Source organism: Scomber japonicus, chromosome 18, assembly GCF_027409825.1.
Source record: "Scomber japonicus isolate fScoJap1 chromosome 18, fScoJap1.pri, whole genome shotgun sequence".
Lineage (NCBI taxonomy): Eukaryota > Metazoa > Chordata > Actinopteri > Scombriformes > Scombridae > Scomber > Scomber japonicus.
In genome coordinates, this window is record NC_070595.1 from 2,106,597 (window position 1) to 2,131,930 (window position 25,334).

Genomic DNA, 25,334 nt, shown 5'->3' on the forward strand with positions numbered 1-25,334 from the left:
AAGTAAAAGAAGCAATAAATACATTGAAAAACAATAAATCACCAGGGAGCGATGGATACCCAGCAGAGTGGTATAGGATGTTTGGAGAAGAGCTGTCACCACTACTCCTTGCCTCTTTCAATTGGACTCTCCAAAACAATAAAATACCCCCATCATGGTCTGAGGCAATAATTAGTCATTCCGAAACAAGGAAAAGACAAAGAACACTGTGCAAGCTATAGACCAATCTCAATATTAAATGTTGACTATAAAATATATACAACTATAATCTCTAAACGGCTGAACTCCTTTATATCAGAAATAATAGAGGAAGATCAAACAGGATTTATAAGAGGGCGCCAGACCCATGACAACATTAGAAGAACACTACACGTAGTGGAACAAGCAAGAAAAGACAAAAAGAGCACTGTATTAGTAAGTATTGATGCAGAGAAAGCTTTCGATTGTGTCAATTGGAAATTTCTATATAAAGTGTTAGAGAGATTTGGCTTTAACAATAAATCAATACAGTGCATAAAGACACTCTATCAACAACCAACTGCAAGAATTAAAGTCAATGGGAGCCTGACAGACAAAATTAGACTACAGAGATCAACAAGACAAGGATGCTGTCTATCACCCACTCTATTTGCCATTTTTATAGAGCCGCTTGCACAGGCTATAAGACAGGAACAAGAGATTGAAGGAGTGATGGTGAATGGCGTAGAACAAAAAATAGGACTTTTCGCAGATGACGTCATAACCTACCTCGAACGCCCAAATGAATCATTACCTCAATTGATGAAACTTTTAGAAACATTTGGACATCTATCAGGATATAAAATAAATGTTGCAAAGACACAGATATTAGCACTTAACTATAGCCCACCTAAAGAGATCCAAGAATTATTTAAACTTGACTGGAAACGTAAGGGAATTGAATATTTGGGGGTCACAATCACGAAAGGATTATCTAAACTATATAAATCAAACTATGGTAAGATAAATCAGGAAATACAAAAAGATATTGAAAGATGGTCCACACTAACACTGGATCTAAGCTCACGAATCCAGATAATCAGGATGAATGTTTTACCAAGGCTTTTATACCTGTTCCAATCCTTACCAGTAGAGGTCCCACAGTCTCAGTTTATGAGCTGGAATAGAATAATTTCAAGATTTGTTTGGGGTGGAAAAAGGCCTAGAATAAGATTGGAGACTCTCCAGCTGCCAAAAGAAGAAGGTGGGATGGGACTTCCCAATCTGAAAGCATACTTCTATGCAGCCCAGCTGAGGTATATGGTTGGATGGTGCAAACCAGATTACACTGCAAAGTGGAAAGAGTTGGAAACACAGCTTGGAGAATACCCAGTACAGGGTATTATAGGAGATGAAGACACATACAAGGTGATTAAAAACCAAATAAACCCAATAACGATGTTCACACTAAAATTATGGTTCAGCATAATAAAAAAATACAAGATTCAAAAAGATGCTAATTCATTAAAATGGATAGCATATGATAGCAAATTAAAACCAGCTAGATATGATAAAGGGTTTAAGCGGTGGACAACCAAGGGAATCACAGCGTGGTGTGTGCTAGTGAAGAACGGGCAGCTGGAGAGTTTCCAAAATATGAAGGAAAAATTTGATTTGGATAAACAGGAATTCTATAGGTACCTACAACTTAGAGATTACTTTCTGAAAGAGATCAGGATGGACCCCTCCGGAGAAGTGCATGGTGTGATCCAACTCGTAATCAATACATACAAAGAAAAGAAAATTAGAATTGTTTCCGGGTTATATAAAAAATTAATATCAAATAAACACTCAACCAAATACATAAAAGAAAAATGGGAATCAGAATTTAAGATAAAAATCACAGAAGAAGAGTGGTTAAAGATGTGGAAGATACACCACACATCCACTAATTCACGGATCTGGAGGGAGTTCTCCTGGAAAAATCTGGTACGTTTTTTTTATCTCACCCAAAGTCAAGAGTAAACAGGTAAACAAAAATATGCCTTGTTGGAGAGGCTGTGGAATAATGAATGTGGATCACTCGCACGTTTTCTGGAAATGTGATAAAATCAGATTGTTTTGGAAAATGGTACACGATGCATTGTTGCAAATTCTTGAATATAAGATTCCAATGACTTGTACAGTATTGTATTTGTGTAACCTATGTGAAGAAAATATTAGACCGAAGGATAGATACCTGGTAAAAATATTACTAACAGCAGCTAAGAAAGACATCACGAAGAAATGGGGAAGGGAAGACACCCCTACTCAAGATCAATGGACTCACCTGGTTGAGGAAATATACACAATGGAAAAAATGATACACCGCCTAAGGCTACAGGAAGCCCAATTCAAAGAGAAATGGAAGAGATGGACAATATTTATGACTGAACAACGACAAAACTAAAAAACTTGATTAAGGAGAAGAAAAAGGAATATGGACAGATTATTTGTAAAGAGACTCCCATGTGTTGTATTTCTGAACGTGTTTTTACTTGTTGTATTTTATTATTGAGTTGTTCCTTCTTTGTAAAGAAAAATTTTCAATAAAAATTAAAGTGGAAAAAAAAAAAAAATAGAGGAAGAACTTCATCACAATGACACCCCAGAAAAACAACAAGAGCTCCTCTTGCTGAAATCTCAGTACAATGAGCTAACCACCAACAAAATACCCTCCAGTTTGCTGTGGTTAAAACAATCATACTATGACCAGGGAGAGAAAGCTGGAAAGCTGTTAGCATGGAGGTTGAAAAGGATACAAACTGATAGAGCTATAAATTCAGTTAAATTACAAGATGGGAAAATCCTGATCGATCCATCTGAAATAAACACTGCTTTCAAAGAGTTTTATGAGAATTTGTATAAATCTGTGTAAATATGTGTTGAAGAATTATCAGACGCGATGAAAGGCTTGAGCAGTGGAAAGGCACCTGGGCCTGATGGCCTGCCTATAAAATTATAGAAAACATTGGCAGGAAAACTGTTACCCCATCTCTTAGAGATGTTTAATGAATCATATGAAAAAGGAATTTTGCCCCCATCTTTAAGAGCTGCTGTTATTTCCCTCCTTTTAAAGCCGGGCAAATGTCCCTTAGATAGAACATCGTATCAACCCATATCTTTAATGTCTTGTGATACCAAGATACTATGTAAGGCTCTGGCCAAGCGGATAGAATTACTAATACCCAACCTGATCGCCAACGACCAGAATGGATTCGTACTGCGCAGGCTGTTGAATATTCTATATGTCAAACAAAATGCCAGAGACCATGCGATCCTGTCATTAGATGCCGAAAAGGCGTTTGACAGGGTCGAATGGAGCTACCTATTTGACGTCTTAAAAAGGTTTGGTTTTGGGGAAAAATACCTTAAATGGATTCAATTATTATATACTGGCCGGGTATCAGAAATCGCTACTAATAATCAAATTTCAAAGCCTTTTAATCTTAGTTGATCTACACGCCAAGGCTGTCCTGTGAGCCCTTTGTTCTTTTTATTTGCTGTTGAACCCTTAGCCATGGCAATCCGTCAGTCATCTGACATTACAGGCATGACTATTGGTAGGACAGAACACCATTTGTCTCTTTTTGCTGATGATATTGTTTTGTTTTTAACAAAGCTAGGAACTTCACTTAAGGCTCTTAACCATCTGCTGAAGATATTTGGACAATTCTCTGGTTATAAAAACAATGATAAAAAAGTGCTTTGCCACTATTGAACAAGGAAGAGAGAGAAGGTCCCCAGATCCACACTCAGTTCACTAATACTCCAGAAGGATTTACTTACCTAGGCATTAAAATATCACCTGTCATTGAAGACATAATACCAATCAATTATAACCCACTTGTTAAATCTATAGGAGAGTATCTAGAGAAATGGAATGTGATGCCCATCTCTATGATAGGACGTATAAATATTATTAAGATGTCTGTCCTGCCCAAGTTTTTGTATCTTTTTCAGGCGATTTCACTTCCCCTGCCTGTCTCTTTTTTCTCTACTCTTAAGAAAAACTTTACCTGCTTTATTTGGAGCAACAAGCGCCCTAGACTACGTCTTTCTCTCCTTTATCTGCCCTATGAACGTGGTGGGCTTAAACTGTCTAATATGAAGCTATATTACTGGGCAGCCCAACTCCGGGCAGCCATATATTACTTTCATACAACAGAGGTTCCAGCTTGGGTAAAGATAGAAAATAATGCAATAGAACTTCCATTGTGTCAGTACCTTTACTCATCGCAAGCTAAAATACTTGGAAAACGCACACAAAATCCTTTCCTCAAAAACACTCTGATAGTAAGGCATGAAGCCCACACCTTTTTAAATGACATCCCCAAACTTTCTTGTTTCACAGCTATATGGGGAAATGAAAACTTCACTCCTGGGAGGTGTGACATGGGATTTAGACAATGGATGGAGAGAGGATTAAGCAAAATAAAAGATCTTTATGAAGAAGGCATTTTAATGTCATTCTCACAATTAAAGAATAAATTTGACCTACCTGGGAAACATCATTTTAAGTACATGCAACTAAGAAGCTTCATATACTCCCAGATTAAAACTACCTCAGAACCCTCATTATCTACTATTGAACGACTCATGGTAAACAATCTACATGGCAGAGGTCAAATATCCATCTTTTATCGTTTGCTGTTAGCAGGTTCTAAAGAAAACTCTCTCTCTTATCTATCTGCATGGAAAAATGATCAGACACTTCAATCAGATATTAGTGTGGAGGACTGGGAGAAGGCATGTCTTCTGGCTCAAACTCAAACTATAAACACAAGATGCAAACTTCTACAGTATAAATGGTTACTCAGAATATCACACCTGTTAAATTGCACCACTTTGATCCCAATATTCCTGACTACTGCACCATATGTATGGAAGAAGTTGGTACCCTGCTACATTGTATGTGGAGCTGTCAAAAACTGCAGATATTCTGGAAAGAGGTTCTTGACTTAATTTCTAAACTCACAGAAAAAGTTGTTCCAGTTGAAGCTAAGATATGTTTCTTGCACATATATCCTGAGAATTTCCCAGGGCCGAAAATGTATCAATACCGAAATTTACGACGATAAACCAAAGTCATTTTGCCCATGTCGGTATATTCGGTTTTTAACCTCTTAACGCACGCTGTTCCGCCTATGGGACGGGACGGATGTTAGGAGGTAGCCACACGTTCTTCTGAATGTTTTAAAATCCAACCCTTAAACATATATACTCATGCCATACATTGTTGGAAAGCTTAGATTCTCCTGATTCATTCAAGACCACTCATGACTTATATGGTTGCTCACAGCCGTAATAGTATTAGCGATTAGCTTGGCTAGCCTCTCAGCTAAGTGAGAAAAGCTATAATGCCTACATACCTTCAAAGTCTTCCCTTTATCCACAACACTCTTGTGAAATACGAAATCCATTTCCATAAAACCGAAATACTTTCCTCAATATTTCCATGTATTTAGTCCAACACGAAACGTAATAACACAAATAACAAACCATATACGGTCCGTTCACGTCATTTCCTGACCTGCACGTCCATCTCAGAGTACACGTGACTAGATGTTTACGACCGTGAGCCTCTCCTGCTTCGACACCACACACAAGCCAATCGGTGCTTAGGATTAGGCACTATATGTCTCCAAAGCCAATGAGGACATGTTACCGACGACAACGTGGGTTTGATTGACAGCTGTTTCAGCCAATGGAAGTATTCGGTGAAATGAAGTTGATAACCTTTTAGCCAATAGTCAGAGGTTTCCAACGGTGTATGACACTAAGCTATCAGTTTGGCTGTCCATAAACAAACTCCAAGCGTAATCGGCATGCGCCCGGTGCGTAAAAGAGTTGAACCATATCATTACGCACTCTGCATTTTGGTACACGATTGGTTCTTCTTCGACTTGACATATGACTTATACCAAAATAAACAGATAGATAGATAGATAGATAGATAGATAGAGGACAGTTCAAACGTTGAAGCAGCAGCTGCAGCGCCGGCGGCGGAGGTACACATGGTGGAGGAGGAGGAAGAGCAGCAGCTTGTTCCTAAGAAAAACGCGTCTTCAATCATGTGGCAACATTTTGGTTTCAAAAGGGAAGATACTGCTCAGAAAGATGTAAAATGTAAGTTGTGCAAAAAGACTGTCATCACCAGCCAGGGCAATACATCTAACCTTGGAGTGGAGCAATTATGCTGCCACAGCCCCATGTAGTGGCCAAACTTTTTTTAGCGCACGGGGTGGTGGTAGTCAGAGCGATAGTTATAACATATGTTATATCTATCGCTCTGGTGGTAGTTATCGACCATTTATCGTTATCGAGGTGAACTGCTCAATATATCGTGATATTGATTTTATTTTTTATTTTTAATTGTGGACCTATGTTGTTTTTGTTTTTTTAATTCAAGATCTTTTTTTATTGAAGTTTTCTCAATATAACAAATGTGCAGCGCTGCATAGTCATTACAGAGACATGAGATGAGTATGGGTATATATCAATCACAGCATGCACAAATGAGATGAACAAGAATACAAAAGTAAAAAAATGAAAATAAATAAAAAAATAAAATCGAACAGGGTACAAATTAATCCCTCCCGTGTCACTGTCAGATTACTAGTCATAGCTTAAGATCACTGTTATGCCAAGAGCTAGGAGTGAGCAAGAAATGTTCAGCATAGCTGAGCTGTACTCAAGGGCCAAGCCATTACAGGGTCTGGAATGCTTTTAGGAAGGGACCCCACACCTTCTGGAACTTCTTATTTGATTGCCGAAGTGAGTATCTAATTTTCTCCAGTTTTAAGCAAGACATGATGTCTTCCAGCCATTGCGCATGAGTGGGAGGGAAAGTATCCTTCCACCTGAGCAGAATTGCTCTTCGAGCCAGAAGGGAGGCAAAGGATAAAGTGTGTTGCTTTGCTATAGTTAACTTTTTCTCCCCTCCCATGACCCCAAACCGAGCAGTCAATGGGTTGGGTTCTAATTTGATGTTTAGCACCCAAGAGAGTGTCTGAAAAACTTCCCTCCAATATTTGTTAAGGCTTGAGCAGGACCAGTACATATGAATGAGAGAAGCTTCCACATGTTTGCATTTGACACAGTATGGACTAATATCCGGGTATATGGAGGACAATTTTGCTTTTGAAATATGAGCCCTGTGTACCACTTTGAACTGAATTAAACAGTGACGTGCACAGAGGGAGGATGAATTAACCAATTTGAGTATGGAAACCCAAGTATCCTCTGATAAGGAAAAACCTAAGTCCTCCTCCCATGCTGTTTTGAGCTTATCTGTGGGGGCACTCCCAAGATCCAACAGCTTGCCATAAAGAGCCGAAATGAGCCTCTTTTTAAGTGGATCTATAGAAAGGACAGTGTCAACAATGGTCAAATCAGCCGCTGTTACAGATCTGGACATCTGAGAAAGAACAAAATGTCTTGCCTGAAGATACCTGAAAAAATTTGACTTAGGGAGGCTGAATTTTCTACCCAACTGTTCAAATGATGCCAAACTGTTGTCTATGAACAGATCTTTAAAACGTACAATACCTTTCCTGTGCCATTCTTGAAAGGCAGAATCCTGACAGGATGGTTTGAAAAGATGGTTTGATGCAATGGGGCTTAGAAGAAAAAAGCTATGAAAACCAAAATACTTTAAATTGGGCCCAGATTTTTAGAGAATGTTTAACCACTGGGTTTCTGATTGATTTAAGTGAGGGAAGTGGCAGTGAGGATCCAAGAAGTGCAAGAATTGACAAATTATCGTGTGACTGTAACTCCATCGTCACCCAGGGGTGGATTGGCCATAGCCGTACCGGGACTTTTCCCGGTGCGCCGGTCAATAATGGGCCGGTGGCTGCCGTTTTTTTATTTTTTTATTTGTTCAATTAGTTTTTGCTGCGCCTTGCCATGGTTACTCTCCTGGCCCAGAGCAGAGACATGCACCGGCCCACAGAGCTCCGCTGCAGCCTGCAGACACAGCAAAGGCCCATTGGCTTGTCTGTCTAAAGAATACCTGGCCCAGTGGCCCTATGATAGACTACAGAGGCCCATGAGTTCCACCCACGGTGGTTCTTGACCCCCCCCTCAACCCCCCCTCGTCCAATCACCTTTGATGACAAGCAATCAGATGAGAGATAGTGAGCGATACTACTACAACAAAATGGACAATGCGGCCAAAAAAGCGAAAAGGCGGAGCGGAAAAACAAAGAGATAAAAAAAGAAAAGCTCTAGCAACCGACGCTGCTACGAGCAAAAAAATTTCAGAAATGTTTGCTGCGGGGGCCAGCGTGGCCGGAGCGGCTTCAGGAGTGGGTCCCTCTCAGCAGCAGGTGTCGGACAGTGAGTCAAGTGAGGCTCCCGCTGCCATGGTGGTGCAGGAGCAGGAGGTTGAGGAAGACTCTCCGCCATGTGGAAGTGGTGATAGAGTTTTAAGCAGGTGTGTGCCTGCAGCATGGTGTGGATAAACACTCATTAAATGTTCAGAATGGTTACTAACTGTCTATGAACTTTACTTGACATAATAAATAGCAAACTCTACATAGTGTGGTGTGTTACAACTAGGCCTAAATCTAGTTATCTAAAGTATTAGAAAACAATAACCATATTCATATACTATCCTGATTAATTGATTAGTTGCTTTTATTAACCACTATGTTCATCAAAGGATGCCACATAATTACAAATGTGCAAGCTTACAACTCACATGTTGCAATGTGATGTGGTTTGAACATGTAGATCTGCTACTTTCACAATTTTTGATAATTTCTACCTATAATGACATCCGCCAAATCAGGTCACCAGAGTTAAAGTGTTGTAAGTGTCAATATGCACCTTTCTTTGTGCCTATAGTCTAATATGTTCATGATGGACATTGATCTAACACCATAACACATATGTAGCCTATGATGCTTTACATATTTTTTTCAGTCAGTGTTTACGGTTTATTGCTCATTCAACAGTTTCACATGATACAGTTAAAACTCAACTTAATTCAAGCCTATTCAAGTCTCCAGAATATAAGGGATATTGTTCAGTATACTACTGTTATTAAGGGCTTGTGTGTTTAAATGTACATCAACATGAGTTGGCACAGTATCTGAGCATGGATTGTAGTGGGCCGGTCTGAACCAAAAGGTCCAGGGCCGAATTTTTGTCCCAGTCCAGGCCTGTCGTCACCCAGTCAGGACAGTCAGGCTGGCCATAACAGGAGGACCAAAATGCAAGGCAGCGCAAGTTAGCAGCCCAATAATAAAAGCGAAAGTTTGGAAGGGCCAGACCCCCTGTCACCTTGGTCTTTTGAAGATAAATCTTGTTCAAACGTGGTCGTTTACCCTGCCATAAGTATGAAGAAATAACTGAGTCGAGAAGTTGAAATAAGGATCCAGGGATAAAGAGTGGTAAAGCCTGGAAAAGGTACAGAAATTTAGGTAGAATGGTCATTTTGACCCATCATTTTGAGTTGATGCGTCCCACAAGAGACATCGACAGGGGCGACCACTGTGTTAGGGTTTGTTTAGTTTGATTTAACAATGTGATAAGATTCTCCTGGAAAAGATCTTTATGCTTCCTTGTCACGGATATGCCCAAGTAGGAAAATGTATTGTTTTCAATTTTGAAAGGAAAGCTGCTAAGGTCTAAGGCACGTGCTTCATTGTTGATAGGGAAAAGCTCACTTTTACTGAGATTTAATTTATAGCCTGTAAGTTTACCGAACTGACTGAGCAGCAACAGAACAGGGGGCAATGAGGCTGTTGGATGAGAGATGAAGAGCAATAGGTCATCAGCATAAAGTGAGAATCTATGCTCCATGTCACCTCTCCAGATACCAGATATATCCCTGCAAGAGCGAAGTGCTGTGGCAAGCGGTTCAATAGCCATGTCGAAAAGCATGGGGCTGAGGGGGCACCCCTGACGGGTTCCAAGATGCAAATTGAACGGTCTTAACCGTTGGGAGTTAATACGAATTGAGGCTGTGGGGTGCAAATACAGTAGTTTAATCCACGCAGTAAAGTTTGGACCAAAACAAAATCTGTTCAGCACAGCAAATAGATACACCCATTCGACACGATCGAATGCTTTCTCTGCGTCGAGAGAAACAACGCATTCGGGGATATCTTCAGAGGCAGAGTAGATAATATTGAACAGTCGTCTTATGTTGAAGTAGGACTGCCTGCCTTTAACAAAGCCAGTTTGGTCTTGGGATATGATCGTGGGAAGGGCATTCTCTAACCTATGGGCTAAGACTTTGGCTAAAATGTTGGCGTCTGTGTTTAGGAGGGAGATAGGCCTGAAGGAGGGAGGGAACCTTGTCTGCGAGATTCTGAGAGAACTGAACATAGCAATGGGGAAAGCAGCAAGGAAAATTTCTTTAAAAATTCTGCTGAGAAGCCGTCAGGGCCCGGACACTTACCCGACTGCATTGAGGAAATGGCTAGTGCTATTTCTGCCTGGGATATAGGCTCCTCTAATTTCTTCTTTAGATCTGGTGAGAGACTGGGAATACTGAGACCATTTAGAAAATCAAAGATCTCATCACAATCAGTCTGAGATTCCGAGGTGTATAGCTGGGTATAGAAGTCCCTGAATGCTTCATTGATTTGTAAGTGATCCGTAGTTATATGGCCGTTTGGGACCTATGTTGTTTTGAATAAATGTTTCTGTGCATATTGATGTTCACAGGAATGTATACAGGCTAAATATGTAATGCACATTTTGATATTATTATCAAAACTTTATTTACCGTAGATCTTATTGTGGGTGGGATGAGGGTGGGCTAGAAGGGTTTCTGTCTCTGTTTTTGTGTGTTATATTGTTGTTGTTATGTGTATGAACGTTTGTTCATTAAAATGGAAAATCAATAAAGAAATTGTGAAAAAAAATAATGAACTAAATATATAGTGATTAAAATATCTATGCAATTTAGGGATGCTACTAAGTGCAAAGGTCAGAATTAAGTCAGGTACAAAAACTCTGGCATGGCACTGTGTTGTTCAGGGTGACTGTACAGTCTGTAGGCAGTCTCCTGAAGCTCAGGCAGGGGTCTTGGTTTTGTTGGCAGCATAAAGCATTCAGGCAGTTTTGTAATATATGTTATTGTTATTTCTAGCATAAAATACGACCATGTGAGGCCAGGAGATACGCGTCTGGATGTGTCAATAAACGTCTGTATCACAACACTGGAGGATTTCCGCTCAATGATAAACCGGGCTGTGGTAGAGATGTTCGGAAATGACATCATCCAGATTAGATGTTAGTAGGTCAAGCTACACACCCTGGATGTTGATAACATGCCACCACAGGCTCGGAGGGGAATAGCACTAACGTATCATAACAAAATACTGGTGAACTGAACTAGTTTCACGGCAGATAATGCGTTATATAGAGGCTGCGCTTCAGTGCCCCATGTACTCGCATAATACAGATATACGCGGCACTCCACTGGAGCTAATTTCGTCTGAACGACTCCAAATGACACCAAAGTTGTCTGGGTGAGTAAATGATCGTATTTTATGCTAGAAATAAGGTCCAGGTTGTAAAAAACAGTAATTATCCTTTAAGTTCTGCGAAAGTTGCCCCAGAAATCATATTCATTTCTGATTTGGTAAATATATTACATCTTTTCTTGTATTCACTATTGAGCTTTTTCCTCTTTTAGTTTTGCCAAATTCGGCATTAAAATCAATAATTTGGTTCAAAATGGCCGACTTCCTGTTGGTGTTAGGGTATGTGTCCAAGAGACTTTTTGATGCGTCTTGACATGATGAACATGTGTACCGAGTTTCGTTTCTCTATGTCAATCTGTGGCGAGGGGCTCGATTTTATTGATTTTGCATGGGGCGCTAGAGAGCCATTTTGCCACGCCCATTTATGCAAACCATAAAATATCACATTTTTTACCGGGTCTGGCTTGCGTGCAAACTGTGGTGAGTTTTGGGGCACGTTTAGGTGGTCAAAAAGGCCGTTACTTTGTCAGAAGAAAAAGAAAAAAAATAATCTTGACAGATACAATAGGGCTTCGCGCTGGTCAGCGCTCGGGCCCTAATAAAGCTGCAAGCAGCGATGAACGGGTCCTCGCCCCCCCATGCCCCGCCCCGTATGTGCATGTCGGTGCATGCTGCAGTCACATGGCAGACACAGCGGGCAGGTAGACTTCTTGGCACCCACGCTTTTATTGAACTTTTTTTTTTTATTGTGTGATGGGGCTAAGTCACATTGCCTGTGTCCACTAGGTGGCGCTAGAGATCATCCACCAATGATATGTCATGTTGCAGTGTATGATGTGGAGAACACATCCTGTAAATTTCATATAAATGGGATAATGTTTGTCATATGAGGCTGACTTCCTGTGTCCAGTAGGTGGCGCTGTGTATATGAAGCAGTATTGATGCAAAGATGTGTTGAGGGCGGGACCCTGCATGATCAATTTGGTGTAGATGGGACAATGTCTGTAGGAGTTATAAGGACTTCCTGCTAGGGTGACCACCTGCTAATCAGCCCAAGGGGGGACAAGGGGTATGTTTCCGAGGGACAATGTGGGACACTGCCTGGCGCGGCGGTGCCCCCACCTCACGGGCAGACTCACTGATAGTGGTTTACCCATTTCTAGCACATACCACCTTACATGATATATTAATAATGCCCTATTCCCCTAAACATGTGTAATTGCTGATGTATGCTCATGAATAGGCCAACCAATGTGTATTTTTTTCTAAATAAAGATTCATAATACTTTGAACATTCAATGAATTGACAGATGCACTTCCACTTACAATTAAAATTTTATTTATTTATCATTACAATTTATTCACTTTAAATAAATTATAATGTAAAATTGAATTAATAGGAATTGTAGTTGCTCAACACCACAGGAAGTTAAAAAAAAAAAAGTCTTAACTCACAACTCCTTCGGAACGAGAAGGGGGGAGGAAGGATGGTGAACTTGCATGTTAGCAAAGGCAGGCGCAGGAAAAAAAACTGTTCAGTGTTCTGGGGACACCTTTAGGACTCAAACCTTTTCACCAGCATCTGAATCAAATAAGGAAGAAAGATAAGAGACAGAATTAAAGTAACATTCATTTTTATGATAAGCTTCCAAATAGTTTTCCAGTATAGACATAGGAGTGCAAACCCATCACCATCACAAGGTGACAACAATACAAAAAGGTGCCAAGACACAATCCTTTGCAAAACAATGACATATTTTGACCTAAAAGGCCACTGTTTCCTAAAAGTGACACATTTGCACCCCTGTAGACTGTCCACCAATGTTCGAAATCAATCAAACTTCATCTTAGACAAATGGGGTCTTACATAACTAGGTTTCTTACCTTCAGGTTTCTTCTTGAACTTGTATTTCTTGTTGGATCGTGCAGCATTGAGGAGAACCTTCTCTTTCACTACATAAGTGTAGAAGTCCTTGCAACTGAATGTGAAGTTGCTCTTTCTCCATTTTTCGATTTGGAAAGCGCGTGTCTTAAAGTTCCTTCCCAGTGTGTCTGGTATGCACGTGCGTGCGCTGTCATGACAACAACGAAAAAGTTGACAACAACCTCGTCAGCAGTTCAACTGTAGGTGTGGCAACAGTAGGGTGCTGAACTGTCAAGTAATGTTCGTTTGGCTGCCTGGGGGTCCAGGATATAGAGCGACCAACTTTTTTTTTGAGCAAGCATTGATTATGCGTGACACAGTATCAATTTGCGGGACGTATGAATTGGGCTTCAAACGCTGTACGCACTACATGGGACGGGTGGTCACTCTACTTCCTGCTTCATGGCAAAGCATCAAAATTGTCCGCACAGCCACGCCCAACAGGATTGGCAGACACAGCGGGCACGTAGACTTCTTGGCACGCGCGCTTTTATTGAACATTGTGTGATGGGGCTAAGTCACATTGCCTGTGTCCAATAGGTGGCGCTGTGTATATGAAGCATTATTGATGCATAGATGTGTTCAGGGTGGGACCCTCTACATGCATGATCAATTTGGTGTAAATACTTAAGGTGACGTTAGTAATTATTGAAAGAATGAAGCAAGTGACTTCCTGTTGCCAGTAGGTGGCGCTATGACTGTCACTAAATATGAGCCTGTACATGTGTTCAAACCAGGATGCTGAACAAGCATATGAAATTTGGAAAAGCTCAGACCATGTGGAGTCAAGTTATGAGGGTTTGAAATTTCATGGCGAGACATCGAAATTTGCTGCGTCACCACGGCAACCAGGAATGACGGGCGAAAAAGCTTTTAAGAACTTTTCATCTCCAATGTCTCAAGATGATTCTCTGTGAATTTGAAGTGGATGGGATTAAATCCCTAGGACTAGTTCGTTCAAATATGATGCTAATAAGAACCATATTCAAATCTTAAAACGGAAAAGTGTTTATCTGGCAAGAAAGGTGAACAATATTTTTCGCTCCCCTGTCAGACTGGAATACTTTAATTTGACTGAAGAAAAAAAATGAGTTTATAGCTTAATATGCACAACATATGTTTCAGTATGCATGTATCTGTACAGTCAGTTAAGTTAGCAGTATGGGGTACAGTCAATTAAGTTAGCAGTTAAGTTAGGTACAGTCAGTAGCAGTATGAGGTTACCTATGCTATATATTTTTACATATTCATTTTGCAGTAGGCTAATCAGTAGACGAATTATGAAAAGGCAACTCACCTCAGACAGATGGACAGGCCCTCCGCAGCTGGGATGGAGAGCCTGTAGTTGGTGTCCAGGCGGGAGATCCTGGCACCGACCCGAGCTAACAGGTCCTCGAACTGGGCTCCAGTCAGCCTGAAGTACCGCTGGAACTGGCTGTCATCCAGACGGAGCTCCTGGAGGAGACGGTGAAATTCCCCCAGCTCAGTGCGCCTCCCGAGGAAGTCATGAACCCAGACATGACGGCGGGTGGTTTTCCGGCGCTTCTGGATCTTGTACAGTAGGTACAGTGCAGCATCGGTGTTTATATTAGCCATGAGCATTTTCCTGCAAGCCGTTTTTTTTCAAGCGACAAGCGCGAATGAAGCGATGATCCAAAAATTGAAAGCGGCGCGATAGAATCGATTCAAGCGATTTTTTCGCGTCAGACGCTTTTGGTGTGAACGCCCCCCCTTTTTTATATAGGTCAATTGCATGGGCGTGGCTAAATGGCTCAACAGCAACTCCTTGAAAATTTCAAAATTGAAGCCCCGCCTTCCAAATTGACATAGAAGAATGAAATTCAGGATGTATATGTGTGTATATATATATATATATATATGTATATATGTATATATATTATGTCCAGCCGCGCACAAAAAAGCCTCTTGGAGCAATACCCTAACTAAAACAGGAAGTTGGCCATCTTGTAAAAACAATTTTTGGCCATTTCCAGGCCTTATATTTTAACAAATTCCTACTGCATTTTTAAGTTTTCCGTCTCCAAATTTACTCTGCGTCATCTTAAGCCCTTTGTGACGATAAGCTATTAAAAGCTAAAGTCTGTATCAAACGCCCTTACCATGACACCCTGCCAAATTCTGCTCATTTGCCAGGAAGCAGGAAGCTGCTGTAAGTTTAAAGTCTGTGTAAAGTCAATTCATTGATTTACTTCTAAACATATTATACATGTTGGAAAATGGTTACAGAAAACATGTGAAAAGGCTGATAACTATGCAGTATTAAATTGTGGAGATATAACTGTTTCTCACTCGTTCATTTTTCCTGATATTCTGAGCATGCAAAAAAGGGCGGCGGACCCTTGGTCCCTCCCCTACTATATAAGACAGAGACGCTGCTCTCCTCAGTGGTTAACCTGCCTAGTGGCGAATTATTGTTACTACATCTATCACTACTACCGGGCAGGGTTTCAGCGAACTTGGCAGGCTCCACAGCGTTTGGGGGCAGAGAAAGAGACTTTTACACAACTTTGAAGCCTAATTTCATGTATTTGGCGATTTTTAATCATTCAAATTTGGAAGGGTTGTTAACAACACACTTTTCTGTGGTATGTCAAACCTTCCGCTGACAGAGTACAGAAACTTCTAAAAAGTTGAAGTAACAAAGATACAGAATGTGACAACATCCTACAAAAACTTGTGAGTCAGTGTGAAATAGTCATGTGAAAAAATTAGGACATCCTGTTAAACATTCAGTTCTTTATTAAGAAATGAGGAAATTTTGCCCCACTCCTCAACACAAAATTCTTTCAGCTGTGAGATGTTTGAGGGGTTTCTTGCATGTATGTCTTGCATGTCTTGCATTCAAGTCACCCCACAGCATCTCAATGGGATTAAGATCTGGGCTCTGACTCGGCCATTCCAGGACTTTCCATTTCTTAGTTTTCAGCCAGTCCTTGGTGGATTTACTGGTATGTTTTGGGTCATTGTCATGTTGCAGGGTCCAGTTCCGCTTCAGCTTTAATTTTTTTACAGATGGTCTCACATCAAGCACCCTCTGATACACAGTAGAATTCATAGTGGATTCTATGATGGTGAGCCGGCCAGGCCCCAAACCATGACACTTCCACCTCCATGTCCAAACATGTCCTCTGTTCTGGTGTCCAAATAATTAAATTTTAGACTCATCTGTCCAAAGAACATTATTCCAGAAGTCCTGGTCTTTGTCTACATTCACGTAGACTTCACATTTTTCTTAGACAGCAAAGGTTTCCTCCTTGCACACCTCCCATGAAAATTGAACTTGTGTAGTCTTTTTCTGATTGTAGAGGCATGCACTTTCACATCAACAGTAGCAAGAGTGTGCTGTAGGTCCCGTGATGACATTTTAGGGTTTTTGGTGATTTCCTTAAGCACCTTGCGGTCTGCTCTCGGGGTGAACTTGCTCGGACGGCCAGACCTGGGCATGTTAGCAGTTGTTTTGAATGTCCTCCACTTGTAGATTATTTTCCGGACAGTGGAATGGCCGATTTCAAATTCTTTTGAGATCTTTTTAAATCCCTTACCAGACTCATAAACTGCTACAATCTTCTTTCTGAAGGCCTCAGATAGTTCTTTCGATCTCACCATGGTGCTCACTCTCATTTCAACAGTCAGGGGCACACCAAACTAAATGTTTGAGGTTTAAATAGGGCAAGCCTCCTTCAAAATGCTGAGTAACAATGTTCTGATCATTTGCACTTCTTGTGATACACCTGTGTGTGATTTTAGCCATTTTAAGTGGGAATGAATGTGGGGGTGTCCTAATTTATTCCTCACCAGAAATTGCATTTTTTTTAAATTACATTTTACAGAAAGTTTTAAAAAGTATTTTCTTCAGTTTTAATTGTTTAGTTGAATATTTTATATTGAATATTACTTGAATGTGACAGTATTGTTAAAATTGATATTAAATATCCATATGTCCAAATATGTAAAAAAAAAAAAAACAAAAAAAAAAAACACACAGGCTTTCATAGGGTGTCCTAATTTTTTCACATGACTGTATGTCAAAGATACAGTAAAACTACACCAAAGCCTGGTGTTGGTGTTGCTGGCTACAGCCCATGGGCCAATGGACTTTTGGAGCGACACCACCAAACACTTTCTGCAGTCATAATGAAAGTAAAGACTAGTAATGATTGTGACTGGATTGCAGCAATGGTCTGGGTTTAATGGACAAAAAGTTTAATTTAGTTTAGTTTAGTTTAGGAGTATCCTCATTTGCTTATTACAAAAGGCAATAGCTAGTCTTCCTGGGGTCCACAGCTATTCTTCCTCGAGTGCATGAAGGCCTGCTAAATATTGATACGAGACATCTCTCGTTCACTGCACAAGGTTTTATTACAAGCCAATTTTTCTTTGATTCTTCAGTTTGTACTTTGTCATCTTTTCTTAATTTCAACTGTTCTTTTTTTTTTTACACACAGCATTGACCTTCTTACAGATACTCTCCTAATGTTTTTTTAGGGCCCAAGCGCTGACCAGCGCGAAGCCCTATTGTATTTGTCCGGATTATTATTATTATTATTATTAGGGCCCGAGCGCTGACCAGCGCGAAGCCCTATTGTATCTGTCAAGATTATTATGGCCCGAGCGCTGACCAGCGCGAAGCCCTATTGTATCTGTCAAGATTATTATTATTAGGGCCCGAGCGCTGACCAGCGCGAAGCCCTATTGTATCTGTCAAGATTATTATTATTAGGGCCCGAGCGCTGACCAGTGCAAAGCCCTATTGTATCTGTCAGGATTATTAGGGCCCAAGCACTATACAGTGCGAAGGCCCTATTGTATCTGTAGAGATTATCCATCCATCCATCCTCTTCTGCTTATCCAGGGTCGGGTCGCGGGGGCAGCAGCCTAAGCAGGGAAGCCCAGACTTCCCTCTCCCCAGCCACTTTGTCCAGCTCTTCCCGGGGGATCCCGAGGCGTTCCCAGGCCAGCCGAGAGACATAGTCTCTCCAGCGTGTCCTGGGTCTTCCCCGGGGTCTCCTACCGGTGGGACGTGCCCTGAACACCTCACCAGGGAGGCATCCTGACTAGATGCCCGAGCCACCTCATCTGGCTCCTCTCGACGCGGAGGAGCAGCGGGTCTACTCCGAGCTCCCTCCGGATAACTGAGCTTCTCACCCTATCTCTAAGGGAGAGCCCAGCCACCCTACGGAGGGAGCTCATTTCGGCCGCTTGTACCCGCGATCTTGTTCTTTCGGTCACTACTCAAAGCTCATGACCATAGGTGAGGGTAGGAACGAAGATCGACTGGTAAATCGAGAGCTCAAGACCCCGAGGTACTTGAACTCCTCCACTTGAGGCAGAATCTCATCCCCGACCTTAAGATTGCACTCCACCCTTTTCCGGTTGAGGACCATGGCTTCGGATTTGGAGGTGCTGATTCTCATCCCGGCCGCTTCACACTCGGCTGCGAACCGATCCAGTGAGAGCTGGAGGTCACGGTCTGATGAAGCCAACAGGACCACATCATCTGCAAAAAGCAGTGACTCGATCCTGAGGTCACCAAACCGGACCCCCTCCACATCCTGGCTGCGCCTAGAAATCCTGTCCATAAAAATTATGAACAGGATCGGTGACAAAGGGCAGCCCTGGCGGAGTCCAACTCTCACTGGAAACAAGTCCAACTTATAGCCGGGAATGTGGACCAAGCTCTGACACCGGTCATACAGGGAACGGACAGCCCTTATCAGGGGGTCCGATACCCCGTATTCCCGGAGAACCCCCCACAGGATTTCCCAAGGGACACGGTCGAATGCCTTCTCCAAGTCCACAAAACACATGTGGACTGGTTGGGCAAACTCCCATGCACCCTCAAGGATCCTGCAGAGGGTATAGAGCAGGTCCACTGTTCCACGGCCCGGACGAAAACCATACTGCTCCTCCTGAATCCGAGGTTCGACTATCATATGTAGAGATTATTATTATACAAAACAAATGCCTTTTTGACAGCCTAAACGTGCCCAAAACAAAAAAAATTTGCATGCACATCAGACCCGGCGAAAAATTTGATATTTTATGGTCCGCCAAAATGGCCGCCGGAAAATGGCTCAATAGCGCCCCCTAACGAATATAAAAATATGAAAGATTGACGTACATGAACGAAATTTGGTATATATATGTATCATTTCCAGACGCACAAAAAAGTCTCTTGGACCCATGACGTCACTCCAACAGGAAGTTGGCCATTTTGAAAAATATGTGTGATTTTGGCGATTTCCACACCTCGTACTTTAAAGAACTTGTCCTAGGGATTTAATCTGACCAACTTCAATTTCACTCAGAAACATTGGAGATGAAAAGTTCTTAAAAACTTTCTAATTAGGGATCCGGGCGTGGCGGCGCCAACAATTTCCTTCGCCATTCGATCCTTCGCCATTAAACAGGAAGTCCTTATGACTCCTGCAGACATCGTCCGATCTACACCAAATTAATCACACATGTAGAGGGTTCTGCCCTGAACACGTCTATGCATCAATACTGTGTCATCTCCATAGCGCCACCTAATGGATACAATAGCCCTTGGAAATTGAAAAAAAATTGAGCCCCTCAAGTCAGATTGACGTAGACAAACGAAATTCGGTACACATATGTATCGTGTAAAGACACACAAAAAAGTCTCTTGGACTCATACCGTAACACCAACAGGAAGTTGGCCATTTTGAATCAAATTATTGATTTTAAGGCCATCATATTTGAACAAACTAGTCCTAGAGATTTCATCCCATCCACTTCAAACTCACACAGAATCATCTTGAGACATTGGAGATGAAAAGTTATCAAAAGCTTTTTCGTCCGTCATTCCTGGTTGCCGTGGTGACGCGGCAAATTTCGATGTCTCGCCATGAAATTTCAAACCCTCATAACTTGACTCCACATGGTCTGAGCTTTTCCAAATTTCAGATGCTCATTCAGCGTCCTGGTCTGAACACATGTACAGTCTCAGTCACAGTCATAGCGCCACCTACTGGCAACAGGAAGTCACTTGCTTCATTCTTTCACTAATTACTCCCATAATTGTAAGTATTTATATCTGAAATTGACTCAGCTGAGACGTAAGACCTTGGTGATGCTACATTCTACAGCTCATGACACATCATCAAATACCGTTGCCATGACAACACATTCAACAGCATGAAATACGATTACAGTTTTCAGGTGCAAAGGATGCATCCACGGTAATGAAACTCAACACACACGTCTGGAGTGGGTTCATTTCACATCCTATATACTTCAATGGGATGGGCGTGACTAAACGGCTCAATAGCGCCCCCTTGAATATTTCAGAATTGAACATCAGCCTTCCCGATTGACATAGAAGAATGAAATTCAATAGGTTTATGTATCATCTACAGACGCACAAAAACGCCATTTGGACCCATACCCTAAATCCAACAGGAAGTCAGCCATCTTGGGAAAAATGCTCAATTGTGGTGAGTTTTTTGGTCATTTCCAGGCCTTATATTTTAACAAACTGGTCCTAGAGATTTCATCCCATCCACTTCAAACTCACACAGAATCATCTTGAGACATTGGAGATGAAAAGTTATCAAAAGCTTTTTCGTCTGTCATTCCTGGTTGCCGTGGTGACGCGGCAAATTTCGATGTCTCACCATGAAATTTCAAACCCTCATAACTTGACTCCACATGGTCTGAGCTTTTCCAAATTTCAGATGCTCATTCAGCGTCCTGGTTTGAACACATGTACAGTCTCATATTTAGTCACAGTCATAGCGCCACCTACTGGCAACAGGAAGTCACTTGCTTCATTCTTTCACTAATTACTCCCATAATTGTAAGTATTTATATCTGAAATTGACTCAGCTGAGACGTAAGACCTTGGTGATGCTACATTCTACAGCTCATGACACATCATCAAATACCGTTGCCATGACAACACATTCAACGGCATGAAATACGATTACAGTTTTCAGGTGCAAAGGATGCATCCACGGTAATGAAACTCAACACACACGTCTGGAGTGGGTTCATTTCACATCCTATATACTTCAATGGGATGGGCGTGACTAAACGGCTCAATAGCGCCCCCTTGAATATTTCAGAATTGAACCTCAGCCTTCCCGATTGACATAGAAGAATGAAATTCAATAGGTTTATGCATCATCTACAGACGCACAAAAACGCCATTTGGACCCATACCCTAAATCCAACAGGAAGTCGGCCATCTTGGGAAAAATGCTCAATTGTGGTGAGTTTTTTGGTCATTTCCAGGCCTTATATTTTAACAAACTGGTCCTAGAGATTTCATCCCATCCACTTCAAATTCACACAGGATCATCTTGAGACATTGGAGATGAAAAGTTATCAAAAGCTTTTTTGTCCGTCATTCCTGGTTGCCGTGGTGACGCGGCAAATTTCGATGTCTCGCCGTGAAATTTCAAACCCTCATAACTTGACTCCACATGGTCTGAGCTTTTCCAAATTTCAGATGCTCGTTCAGCGTCCTGGTCTGAACACATGTACAGTCTCATATTTAGTGACAGTCATAGCGCAACCTACTGGCAACAGGAAGTCACTTGCTTCATTTTTTCACTAATTACTCCCATCATCTTAAGTATTTACACCTGACATTGACTCAACTGAGACATAAGACCAGTTATCAGAATCTTTTTTATGACTTATTCCTGTTGGGCGTGGCTGTGCGGACAATATCGATGCTTCGCCATGAAGCAGGAAGTCCTTATAACTCCTACAGACATTGTCGCGTCTACACCGAATTCATCTTTCATGTAGAGGGTCCCGCCCTGAACACATCTATGCATCAATACTGCGTCAAATACACAGCGCCACCTACTGGACACAGGAAGTCAGCCTCATATGACAAACATTATCCGATTTATATGAAATTTACAGTATGTGTTCATACACTACAACATGACTTATGATTAGTGGCTGTGTGTGTTACTTTGTGGCTGTTTTCTAGCTCCACATAGAGAACACAGGAAGTGATATTTCACCACTTCATGCTACGTCAAATAAAAGCCTGTGTATGAAGACGTCTACGTGCGCGCCCTCTGACTGAGCCGCAGCCCGACATTCGTGGGGGGGGGGGCGAGGGCCCGTTCATCATAATTATTCATATTATTCAGATTTTTTGACAGTATGTTTATTTGCTTCCATTGGATTGAATTTAATTTTGTTTCTGTTTTTGCACTGTTGCACCTGTTGTCATTTACACAATATTCTTAGTTCATCACCCATGAAATATACAACATGCAATCTATTAGAATGAACACTCAATTTAGTACTCTTTATCAGGGATCTTAGTAAAGGCTTTAAGTTTTTTTTTTGTTTTCTTATTGTCTAACATGGCGAAGTCAGCCTCATACATGTACATGTAAATAAACTGATATACCTGGCAAACTGCTGAGGATATACCTATGCATTTAGTCACAATGGCTGCTCTCTTGTATATTGATTTAAATGCCTACACATTCTGGAAGTGAGCCATGCAATATGGTGGCCTGGAAGTTGCACCTAATTCTCAAAAAACACAGAGGTTCATCAGTCCTGCGTATACTGAGGCAACATAAAAACCTACCGCCAGTCAGATGTTACCTGGTGCTACGGTTGTACATACGTATTCTGATAACATTTTCTCAAATTGTGTCAGTGCAGTCACAACATCATTGTGACTGGACTTGCCTATGTCAATTATTAGCAATTGTCAGTCAGTAAGATTTTTTATGACTATATGTCATTTCTCCAGGAGCTGTGGAAGGTGTCTTGTGACCAAGCCCAGTCTGAGTTCTGAGATGTTTTCATCTTGACCTGGTCCTCATCAAGAACCACCATCCTGGACAATTATCTTCTCCAAAGAAACAAATCAGTCCTGAAAGACAGAAGACACATCCAAGCACACTGCTCTTACAAGTATTATTTACTCTACAACACTTGGAAATAAAAAAGGGAAAAAACAAACAAACATCATATTCCCAGTATGTGGTTTAATTTGGGCACCTGGTTAGGATGCTTCATGGACACCTCCCTTTGGAATGTGAGACCCTGGGGCAGACCCAGAACATGCTGAAGAGACTACATATCTCTTACGGTCTGGGAATGTCTCGGGATGCAGGAGATCGGAGAATTTGCATGGGAGGAGGATGTCTGGGTTTCCCTACTCAGTTTGCTGGCACTGTGATATGGTCCCCAATAAGTGGTGGAAATTGGATGGTTGGATGTGCTACATTAATATTACAATATTACATTGTTACAATATGACATGACACACAGATAATAAAATTCTATATTTATGTTAAATATAGTGCATGTTCAAGAATGTACATCACAGGTTTAGGTGAAGTGAATTTACTGTATTTTTCCCACAAACTCAGCGTAAAGGCAGTTAGAATTAATACAAGTTAAAATAGTCTACATGAGCCAATATATTTTTCTCACAACAAATTACTTACCACAGGAGTTGCAAGGGGTAAACCAAACGTATGCCTAGTTTTTAAGAAAACTGAAAATTATTTGCTGTTGATTTGCAACTTGTTTTGATGTCTCTTTTTTATGTTAACTGATTTGAAAATATACTGATGCTGTGGTGTTAAAATACCAAATTTAGAGTTCCAAATATTTAGCTTTATTATTATACATTTATTACATTATTTAATTAGTATTTATTCATATGTATTATAATATATATAATATTTGGCACTTAAATCATAAATTGAATGTTTAGCACATTTAACAGATACAGTAGGTAAACATTAAATCATACAATGCCTCATACAGTAAAGATGAATATCTCCATCATATGCCAAAACTCATAAAATGTTTTTTTAAAATTACTTAATGCAAAACAAAATGGATGTCCAATAAGAAACATATTTGTGCTGTGCTGCTTTGTGACATGGTGACTGGTGGAGTTAACTAATTACTACTCCTGAGGGCTGTTGCACAAAGAATTAAGAATAAGATGAAACATATGTTAAAAGACAAATAAGTCTGATGTAATTAAACTGATAGAAAAAGCCTGACAGAAAATAATGGACCGACTGAATGTGTAAGTAGTCCAAATATATATACACTTACTAATCACTGCTCCACTGAAACTGTGATAATTATATTTATTATACATTTTGCCTTAAAAGTGAACAGTGGGGCCAAGGAGTTGACGCTCCTCATCCAAGACCTTGGCAACCCAGCAGGACACGACAGCCTGGGCATCCCATTGCTTGACGCTTTCCGCATCCCAGACATTTGGAGTACGCAGAGGCTCCATCTCAGCTGCATCCAGGACCCACTGGGCATGCAGCTGTACACCCAGACTGGCAGGCTGATGAAGGTCAGAGTCATCCTGCTGGTCTTATCGCTGCACGAGGGGCTCCACGTCTTTGGAGTCTGATAGTGATTTTAATTATGCAGCCCATATATCAATGCAGAGAGTAGACAGGAGTCCAGGATGTCTTGTATTGAAAAGGTTTATTTGCTTGGCCAAGGAGAAACGAGCGAATGATCAGTACACATTACACGCTACTGATGCTTCCTTCAATTCTGAAGTTTTCCCCTCCGGGGATAGACTTTAAACCACACAGATAACGTCCATGGTTTGAGCCATGCCCAAATATGGACAGATCCAACACATCTACGATATACAGAATTTAGTGTACTGGTCTATAGACAAAACATTGCTTAGACAACACTCAGGACCTTTGTCCTACATCCAACACTATATCAAACTTCTGACTCCAGCTGCCTCGACTCCATTCAGGGAAAACAGTCAAACACATATCTGACCTCGGCTGCTATAGCAACCCTATCAGAAATGGCTCCTGTTTTCCCCAAAAGGAGCAGACACACTGCTTACCACTATCTCAAGAAGAGACAGTGTCTAAACCCTATCATTTGATGAGGCCTTGCAATGACCGCACAGCCTAGTTTAACCCAGTGCATAT

At 41.2% G+C, this 25,334-nt stretch overlaps 1 protein-coding gene across 2 annotated transcripts in view; it reads left to right on the top strand.

Annotated features, from left to right (window-relative positions):
* mettl22 (methyltransferase 22, Kin17 lysine) overlaps positions 1–24,778 on the top strand; it is a 131,966-nt gene extending 107,188 nt beyond the window's left edge. Inside the window, exon 12 of one of the 2 annotated variants that reach the window (XM_053339292.1) lies at positions 24,531–24,778. In XM_053339292.1, coding sequence (XP_053195267.1) covers positions 24,531–24,533 — 3 coding nt within the window. In that variant the 3' untranslated portion in view covers positions 24,534–24,778. Of the gene's footprint in view, positions 1–23,143; positions 23,337–24,530 lie in introns of those variants that run through there. The other variant, XM_053339290.1, reaches the window with a different exon arrangement.
* Positions 24,779–25,334: the final 556 nt, after the last annotated feature.